The following is a 10,178-nucleotide window of genomic DNA, read 5'->3' on the forward strand; positions in this document are numbered from 1 at the left end:
TGGAAAGTTGTGTCCCCGCCGGTCACGTAGCGCCGGGCCCGGTGTCCGGGGAGGGGGGGATGTGTGTGTGGGGTGACTCTTCTCCAGCGCCTTTGGCCCCACGCTCGTCTCTCTTATTAGGGAGAGCTGCCCCGGGTTTCCCTCCGCCGGCGCTTCGCCTCCACCTGCAATTTTGGTGGTGGTGGGAGAAGCGGGGCTCGCCGGTGGTGGGTTTGTCGGAGGGAGCGTGGTCTGAGCTGTGGCTCCCGCCTTCGGAGGACTGGGATGAGTGGCGGGGTGGTGGGGAGGACGGCGGTGCCGGGAGCGTGGGCCGCTGGCTGCGCCGCCGCTGTCAGGGCGATCCCTTGGATGCACAGCGGGTCTGGCACGTGCAGGTTGGCAGTGCTGGTGTCAAATCCTCCAGTAACGCTTTCGGCGTTGGAAGAGAGCTGTTTGTGAGAAACGCGCATCTTTTTTTCTCTGCGCCCGGTCCTTTGGAACCTCAAAAGGGCGGATGTTAAGTGGAAGGCCAAACTGAAGGCTGAGGTACATGAGGAAGCATCGTAGGACGGCTTCGTAGTCCCGTCTGGCGGTGCGAGGAGCTTTAGCTGCACGCTGAGGGCATGGCGCAACGCTGTCATGTGAGGGCGGATGAAGGAAGCCACGCACGTTTCAGTTTCTCGGTAGTTTCCAAATGTGCCGGCACCTCTGCTGCAGCCTTGGTGCTTACATGGCACATCGGAAGACTACACTGGTGCTGGCACGTTAAAAGAGCAGTTGGTGCTCCTGAAACTTGCGTCCCTCGCGGCAGGCGGGGGTGAAGTGGTTTGAAACTTTCCCGGTGCTGGGTCCTCTTCACACCCCCATATTTTAATATTACCAAGACTTGCTGTTAAATGATGCTGGATGTGGGGTGGGTATGATTTTCATGGGCTGTAAGGAGTGTGCGTGAGTTGGTTTTTTTTCTTCCCTGGTGAGTTCTTTTTTCTTCCCCTGATGTACCTCCAGATGATCTTTGCCAGGGCAAAAGCCTTCTCCTGAGGTGCGTTGTCCCGCAGAGGTGGCTGTGCAGTGGAGAAGTGCAGGCAGCCTTGTCTCTTCCCAAACCCTTTGTTTTTTTTGGGGAGTCTCCAGCCCCGCACGTGTACTGCCACCACGGGTGCTTTGTTGGAAGGGGACGGGGTGCCATGTGGGAGGGGAGGAGGGCACACCGCAGCCTGCCACCAGCCCTTCTCTCCCTCTCATGGTGCTGGGGTACGGTGCGGTGCCAGCTCATGCTCTGCTGGGGTGTCCCTTACTGTCCCTCTTCTGTGAGAAGTCCTGGGTGCGTGCTCCATTGGCACTCCAGTGATGGATGGAGGGTGACCCATGGCCGGGGGCACCCCAGGGCCTCTTCCTCCTGCATCAGCCACAGCACTAAATGCTGGTCTGGGTCCAGATTAAAATGCAAACCCTACCTTTGCTGCTCCACTTCTCTTCGGTCATTCAGTGGCAGGCAGCTTGCTTTCAGGTCTCCAACCAGAAGCAAGCAGGCAGACGGGAAGCTCCTGGTAAACTAATCAAGCGGCTTCTCCTGTGGGATAAAGGGGGAAGGATGGAGCAGGGTGGAAAAATGTGCTATTTTTCTTCCTGAACACCTGACAGGTGCTCCAAAATGACACTGCTTCATTTGTGACGTTAGCGGTTTGCAGGAAACTGTAGCAGCGCAGAGTATAACTTTGAACTTTTTCTTACTTTGGGTCGCAATTTCTATTCCATTTATTTTGTGCTTCTGTGTGTGAGAACGAGAGAATGGGAGAAGGTGAACACACCATCTCCGAAGGGGACGCCTGTGCTCATTCAAGGAGTGGCCATACGTGAATCTTGTGTAACTCTACGTAGAGCTGTACAAGGTGGAGTGCAAAATATGTAATGGCATCCTTAGTGCTGATCACCTTCTCTCATGTGAAATTCATCACAAAATACTGCTGCTTCAGCACACAAAAGGTTTTAGGAACTTAACCTTGGAGATGCTGAGAGTAGCAGATGCAGGGAGTTTGCTAGGCATGAAGAGCAACAACACAAGAAGATGGATAGGTTGGTGGCCATGTAGAGGGCAAATCTTCACTGGCAACGGCAGAAATGTGCAGCAGAAAAGGGTGGAAGGCGCTGCTCTGGGGTAGGGTGCTCAGTGCCCAAGAAGGACCTCCTGGTCCTTCTTCAGCGATCCCTTTTTCTTTGCAGGAAACACATACAGAGACTTCTTTGCGGGAAACACATACAGAGACATCTTCAGTGTGCGCATATTCTGAGCAGAATGAGAGTGAAGTTCCGGGAGCTGCTGCCCAGGCTAGAGAAACATGGGATTTGTTTCTTTTTCCTGATAAATAATTGGGACAGGAGAGTTGTAGCTGTTGAGCTGCTCCGCTTGACTTTTTCACCTGTGAGAAAAGGTCAGGGTGGAAGGGAGAGAACAGGCTCCTCTGTGTAAAAAAAAAACCAAAAAACAAACCCCAAACAAACAAACAAACAAAAAACCCAAACCACTCCAAAACAAAAAAAAACCCAAACCCTTCTTAAATTGGGGGGAGGGGGGGAGAAAGTGTGTAATGAACAATTTTATATATATATCAGGAGTTGGCACCGTTTTTGCGACTTTAGGAAGTGCACAGTAGTGCCGTATGCTGCGTGGGGTTTTGTTTTTGGCACTTGCTGTATCTGTGCGTGTGTGAACGGCTGCATACATCGTTTTGGTTTTGTCCAGTGTGAAATTGAGCGTTAGGCAGGCGAGCTTGCAGCGCTTTTACATAAAAGCAGCACTGTGTGACCTACACACGTAAATACATTTAATGAAGATGGAGGAGGAAGTCTCCTCGGCTTATTTTCCCTATTGGTTTACAGTATGTGAAAATACAACTCTCTCTCCAGACTCACTGGGAGTTTTTCTGATAAACAGGTTGAAATACGTACTATTTTAGTACACTAAATTTTCTGTAAAGTCGGTTGTTTCTCATTATATATATATCTTACATTAATGCCTGGATGCTTATAAATACAATTAGAGCCCAGTAGCCTAAGGCATTTGCACAAGTAGCAGGGAATAATTTCTCTTGAAGAAGGACCTTGTGCTTTACCTAAACAAAATGGACAGAGAGTGAGAAAGGTTATGATGAGATGACTCGGCTGAAGCCCTGCAGCGGGTGAGCGAGCGTCAGAAGTTGAAGTAAAATCTGTGTCCCGGGCTCCAGACCAGGAGCTGACCCTCGGTGGGAGCCCTTCTTCCCACTTCTCATCCTGGAGTGACCTCTATGGAGTTTTCCTGCTCCTACACGTAAAAAAGAGTTCATAGGGTAAACACGTACCGCCGTTTACGTGATGAAATATTTTTTCCCTGACTTTTGTAAGGCAGATTAAGATGCGGCAGACTTGGCCCTGTTACTGCTGGACTCTGTGTAGTGTGAGTACAGCTCCTTGGAGCTCAACTGGAAATGTATTAAAGTTGTTGTCTCCTACACGCTTCTGCAGAAATACAAGATATCTAAAGCTTCCTCACGATCATTTTCATAGTGGGATGAATCTGTTTTACAGTGTCTCACTGGTCAAATAAAAGCATCTTCCCTTAAATTAAATAGAAAACCTACCATTAACTTTACAAGGTGGGCATCAGGTCCCTGTTATTAATAAAAGCTTGGTATGGTAACCTACATCTATTCTGTAAGTGAAACTGGAAAATACAGGGAATAAAATACTTGGATTGATCAATAAATGAAGGACATGTCCATAGAGCTGAACATTGAACTGATTATTGTGTATTGTTAAAGACAAATGCATCAGCTAATTTCCCGATAAGTCTGAGTGGCTCTCTACGCAGTGTCTGTCTGGTTGCTGGGTACTGGACATTTGAGTAGGAAAAAATACATATTTCAAGTTTGTCAGTGTATTTGTTGCAGTTTGTTTGATGTTCTTTGATCAAAGCATCAATTTGAAATTATTGCTTGCCGGAAAAAAACTTATAGGGTATTTTACACGGCTTTTGTGTTGGGAGGAAGACTGTTTTTTCTAGAAGAATTTTACTTGCTGGAAACCGAAAGATCTGTAGTGTTGGGTATATATAATCTGTTGAGTCTGCTCCGCATCTCAGTTCGCAGGCAGGGCAACCTGTAGCATTTTGAGTTGGAATGAGAGCCCAGCACAACAGCTCTTTTGAAACTCAGTTTTAAGACTGTTGGGGTCTTTTACCTTGTAGTTAAGTTGATTTGAAGTTTACGCATTCCTGTACTCATTTCACTGTCGGAAAAGGGGAGGAATGCTCTAGTCCGCACGTTGCTGTGACATTCTTCATTTATTCGTTATTATTTAGACATCTGACACCCACTGAAAAGGGGCTGAGACCCTTTTCTGAGGTCCCAACACTGAGGCAGTGTTGTAACTTTCGGGTGCGTAATTTTTAAGTAAGAATACTAACAACGTGTGTTAAAATGTCCTGTATTTTTTCACTGTCTGTTTTTGACCTGCTCAGTATATTCAGTATTTTAAAGGAAACAGTAACTTTAGTTTGTCCAAAGTTGTGGTTTTCGCTGCCCAAAGCTACCACACAGTTTGATTTCCCACATTGTAATGCTCCACCTGGAATGGAAGGGCTCAAAAAAAATGACCGAAATTATATTGTGCAGTGCAAAATGTACAGAATTTCTGAACCCTTTTTTGAGGGGGGACGGCAACAGTGTGTAATTGTTGTATTTTATTTTACTGTACTCATCTGATTTTATTTAAAACTACTAACAAAGAGGCAGTGTTTGTGATCTCCGGGCCTGCAAAGGTGACGGTCATTACTTTGCAGGCTTCAGTAAGGCACAAGTCCCCAACTTTTTCCAGTGGCTTTATCAAAGCTCTGCAGATGTCCCAGAAAACAAGGCTCAAAGGACTGGATGTACTAGTTCAAATGCTTCTTTTCTTTCTTCCCCTCAAAACTATTTTGATCTTAAATTAAGTTTTTTGCAGAGGTGAAGTCATACTTTATTTTCTAATGAAAAGCAGATGAGTGACATTATAAAAAAAAAAAAAAAGAAAGAAAAAAGCTGAAGATAGTCAAACAAAGGACTGAATGAAAAAAGCGCTGTGGAAGACTTAAAACAACTCAGCAATTTAAGCCACTGAGGAATGCACATTGCGTATTCACTGCAAAATACTTGCACTGTCAACACCTACAATGAAAGCTTAGTTTAAAAGAGGACCTTTTTGGGTTGTATTTCCCCTCGGTTAACAGAACATTTATGCTGATTCTGGTGTTTTACAGAGAGTTTAACCAAAAAAACCCCACCCTAAGAGTTGTTTGAGAAACGTCTCTGGAATAATTTGAACAATACAAATTAACTGCGGCTTCAGAAAGATCTGGCGGGGAAATACTAGCGAGGGCAGAAAAAATCTGCCGTTGAACACACTGTTTTTATTCTTCTGTGGGTGGTTTGATATTTATTTTTGGCAGTTTAACTGAGCTGTTATCACGATTCGTACATCTGTTTGTTTGCATCTTTACTGTTAATTATTGTGTGACACTAAAGTTTGTGTAGTTACTCACTGTTTATAGTTTTCAGGGTTGATAGTAAACATTGTGTGGTGAGCTTCTGTGAAATACTGTTTCCACTTGGAGAAAAAGTTCTCAAAAAGCTTGTGCCTGGTTTGAGGGTGGTTTTTTTTTGGACATGTTTCATTGTAGTATGATTTAAGGCAATTAATAATAAACATGATATTATGTCAGTAATTTACAGTGTTGAACATTTGTCTGGACAGCTGGATGGGAAGGATCAAATCTTGCTTCCCTAGAATAATATTCAATCAATTTTTGTTTGAGAACGTCTTTACAATTGCCTCTTGAATTTTCTTTGGCAATAATCTCGTTTTTCTGGCAGTGTTTTTTTCTGTGACAGTTTCTCTATCCTTGTCTTAACTGCAAAAACTTTCACGGCAATGAAGCAAACGCGGATAGCTTATTTGGCATTGGTTTTGTCTCACTCAAGATGCGAATTCAGAGTGGGGTTTCACATCATCTCGCTGATGTCCAAAGTCCCCGCACCAGGGCAGTCCTTGGTTCACAGGTGTCACTCAATCACTGACCTCTCTTTCTGGTCATTAAACTTTAAGAGGTCCTGTAGGTCTGGATGACAAACAAAAGTAAGCTGGCTCAATGCCGGTGAAAGTGTAAGAGATGTTTTTTTCTGTAAAACAGCATCAGGCCTCCTTCACTTCTCTGCCAATCATATTACTCATAGAAAACATGGTAAAAAAGCTATTATAAAATTCACCATAAATCTATCCAGATTGCATTTTATGAGACTTAAAAAAAAAAAAGAAAAAGTTTTAATCTTCCCCACATATTGTACTGAAACCTCCCTGATGCTGCACTATAAATGTGCGCTGTGGCGGGCAGTCGGCGCCCACGCAGTCAGTTTGGAGAGCCAGAGGCTTCGGGCAACGCAGGTTGTCCCCCTTTCCGAGGGAAGTATTTGGAAGTGGTTTTGCTGGGTGCTTGCAGGTGGACTTCTGAGTCACCCTGGGGGCTCCAGCTGCTGAAAAATCCGCTTGCATCCCTTCGTACCTGCCAGACCTCCCCGGGAACCGGCAGAGACCACAGCACCCCTGGCCAGGAGCCCAGCTGGGTAAAGACTTAAGCATAATGGATGGTAAAAACATCATGTGGTGCTCAGCAAACCGCAGGTGGCAGTTCTCTTGGTGCTCAGGTCGCTGAGTATTGAAATTAGTTTGGAAGAACAATTTACCGTCAACCTACAAAGCTGTCAGTCTTAGGAGCTGTCAAGCTGTGATCGTTTCTGCTTCTCCTGGGTACTGCTTCCCTAGGTAAGGTGGGATTTGGAAACATAAAAGGAAAATTAAATAGGTGCCTGAAATAGACTGCACTAAATATATTCAGAGTCGGTTTTGAAAAATGACACGTTAGTGCTGGATATATTAACATCGCAATTTTTCCCACTAAGGTTGTTTCAGTCATAAATATTATGCAGCAGTTGGCATACTTTCCTCGCTGAGGTCTTGGCGCTGCAAATTCATGAGTATCTTGTTCCAGCCCAGCGCACAGATACCTCTGAACAGCAGGAAGGCACTCTTTTCTTCCCATTAGGCCTTCACATAGGGATATGAATGCTGTTAGAAGAACTCTGCCACCAAAATAACTAAGATCTTTTGGCTATGCAGAAGAAAATCCCCTCCTATAAAGCTGCTCTCGGGGTAACGAGAATCGGGATTATGAACTTTTGAATGATTTGAATCGCGATCGCCCAAGCCACAGGCTCTCCCTTCATGGTCGTCACCACTTTTAGCTACAGTCTGTCGGTGTTTTGCGGTCAGTGAGCGTAAATAAACTTTCCAGGGTGAGCAGCAGGTTTCATTGGTAAGCGTCACTGTCTTTGGCACCCATTGCTCTTGTGGCCGAGCCCTGCTTTAGGCACTGCTCTCCGATAGCACAATTACTGTTTGCCTTTTTCAGTATTTAGTTAACCCTGCTTGGGTTGTGATGGGCTTGGTTCTTTAGTTGCATGATTCTTTGTTGTCAGCATAGCTGATAAGGTGGTGATAAACGTGTTGCCTGTTAGGTAACCTGATTGTGTTTAAATCATGAAAACTGTCTTAGTGGCAGGATCTGTACACGTTGATACACCAGTAAATGTTTGAACGCTTCTTTCGTATAGGAGCTAGTGAGGGCTTTCTGTAAAGAAATTATCCAGAGTTTGTGTGTCTATTTTGGAGCCCCTCTCCTATGAGGAGAGGCTGAGTGAGTTGGGGGTGTTCAGCCTGGAGAAGAGAAGGCTCTGGGGAGACCTTATAGCGGCCTTCCAGTACCTAAAGGGGGCCTACAGGAGAGCTGGGGAGGGATTTTTTACAGGAGCATGTAGTGATAGGATGAGGGAGAATGGCTTTAAACTGGAAGAAGATAGACTTAGATTAGATATTAGGAAGAAAATTCTCTCTATGAGGGTGGTAAGGCACTGGAACAGGTTGCCCAGAGAGGTTGTTGAAGCCCTAGCCCTGGGGGTGTTCAAGGGCAGGCTGGGCGGGGCCTTGAGCAACCTGGTCTAGTGGGAGGTGTCCCTGCCCATGGCAGGGGGTTTGGCAGATCCCTTCCAACCTAAACCATCCTATGATTTTTCTAAGCACGCTTCGCTTACCAGAACCATGTTAATCTCTCTATTTGGGGTGCTATTCTATTTCTGATTAGTTCTAGAAAATAAGGTCTAGCTGTGTGGCAGATAAAAAAAACAAAACCAAACAAAGCAACAACAACAAAACACCCTGAAAATCCCCCCCAAACATAAAAATGTAACAAACCTCCCCCTACCCTATAATAACATGACTTTTAATTGCTTTGGAAATAACACGGTTGCAGCAAGTTCCCGTGTTCTACCATCTTGACCGCTATATCCCTGTGTTTTGATTTCAGGCTGAGGAATCCTGTAAATGCAATGGGTGGAAGAACCCCAACCCGCCCCCAACGCCCCCCCGGGCCGAGCTGCAGCAGGCGGCTGCCAGCCTTGCCGAACCCTGCCGCAGCTGCAGCCATGCGCTGGGTAAGCTTTTGCCCTTCTCCTGCGCTCCCCGTGCCGGTACCCAGGAGCCTCCGCTCTTGGGAGATGAAAGTCAAGGTGCCATGCCAAGACCTCGAAATGGGGGTTACGGTTGGACATCAATAATTTAAAGTATGTCGGAAGTATCCTAAAATGAGTTTTGAAGAAATTGAACCAAGGTACAACTCCCAACAACTCATGCATCTTAGATTGTTAAAATGCAAAAAGCACTTTTAAGCTATGCATAACAGTTGTAATACTTTTTATAACGCATGCATTGACCTCACATTGTTTTATGTCAGCTGCCAACGTGAATGACTCTCTCCTGTAGGCTGTATTACATTTTCTTACTACGGAATAAACTACGAAATATTCTTGAGCATTGCTAATGCAGGTACTCTTCTCTACAAAAAGAACTGTGCCTTTTCTGTGTCACAGAGAATAATACTGGGGTTGTACAACTTAGTATTGTCTAAGTTACTGTGCAGGCAGCTTGCATATCTTGGAAGCAACTGCTCAAAATCAGCTGTTGAATACTGCTGTGGGGTTTTGGTTGGTTTGGTTGGTTTTTTCCAAACTAATAATACTGATTTCTTACCCACAGAACCCGAACAAGAGTGGTGAATCACTGTGTTACTTTTTTAAGAATTTGTGCTTATCCAAAATAAAAGCTGATGACTTTTTCTGTATACATTAGCAAATATTGAATAAAAATTGAGTTAAAATAAAATTCAGAACTAATTGAAAAGAAGCAGTTGCTATTTAATTTTTGTTGATGTCCAAAACTTAGGGCAGTGAAATAGGAAAAAGGAAATCTGCAACCTTCACAATAGATCATTTATTTTTTTACTTTTGAAAATAATATTACACTTTGTGTGGAATACTTTTTTTTTTTTTTTTTTTTAGTTGTGATGTATTTCTGTTTCTGCTCTCTTCTCTTTTTATGCTGTCATTACATTTGATCTATTTTTTTGCTTTTCAGCAGATTCCTTTCCTTCCCTGATATCCCAAGTCTCTGGGTTTGCTTGCAGGAGAAGATTAACAAATGCACAGTATCGCAGAAAGTTTGGTTGCTTTAGCCAAGTTAGTTTCAACCTTTCATCACGCAGCTTCTCTGTGCTGCTTTTGGTTTTGCAGTTAGGGTAGCTTGTGTTACCCGTCTCTTTCATGCCTGGCCTTTGAAGAAAGAGATTTTTTTTTTTTCCCTTGGGTTTTTTTTTGTGTTTTTGGTTTTTTTTTTTAATTTTATGAGATGTTGTGTCTGTCAGTTCCCTGTTCTGCAGCAGTTTGTAGATGGCTATCTATTTTGTAGAACAACTCAGCTCTTCTAAAGGCTGAGACTGTTTTTGTTCTATTAAAAAATACCTTATGTTGCTCATTAGCTAGGGAACTAGGGAAAACCAGTACTGGAAAACCAGTACCAGTGAAACGTACCTTGGAACAAACTATTTTTGTTTATTGCTGTTTTTAGAAAAGGTAAGGTTTCTTGTTCTGCTGGCTGCAGCTAATGAGGATGATGTTTCATTTGAAATAACTGAAATGAGTTGCTGGCTGGTTCCTCATACTACTGGCAAAAATATGTCATTCAGCATTGTTTTCCAAGATAATTTTCCTATTCATCTCCACTAAATGAGTGTGTTCCTG

The 10,178-nt window shown here is 44.2% G+C and overlaps 1 protein-coding gene across 1 annotated transcript in view; it reads left to right on the forward strand.

The window, feature by feature from the left end:
* The first annotated feature begins 6,365 nt into the window (after nucleotides 1–6,365).
* The window catches only part of KAT2B (K(lysine) acetyltransferase 2B), a 36,380-nt gene continuing 32,567 nt past the window's right edge, over nucleotides 6,366–10,178 (forward strand). Inside the window, exons 1-2 of the mRNA XM_009888951.1 lie at nucleotides 6,366–6,614; nucleotides 8,411–8,537. Of these exons, the coding sequence (XP_009887253.1) occupies nucleotides 6,366–6,614; nucleotides 8,411–8,537 (376 nt within the window). The remainder of the gene's footprint in view (nucleotides 6,615–8,410; nucleotides 8,538–10,178) is intronic.

The sequence above is a fragment of the Charadrius vociferus genome, unplaced genomic scaffold, assembly GCF_000708025.1.
Source record: "Charadrius vociferus isolate BGI_N301 unplaced genomic scaffold, ASM70802v2 scaffold217, whole genome shotgun sequence".
Taxonomy (NCBI): domain Eukaryota; kingdom Metazoa; phylum Chordata; class Aves; order Charadriiformes; family Charadriidae; genus Charadrius; species Charadrius vociferus.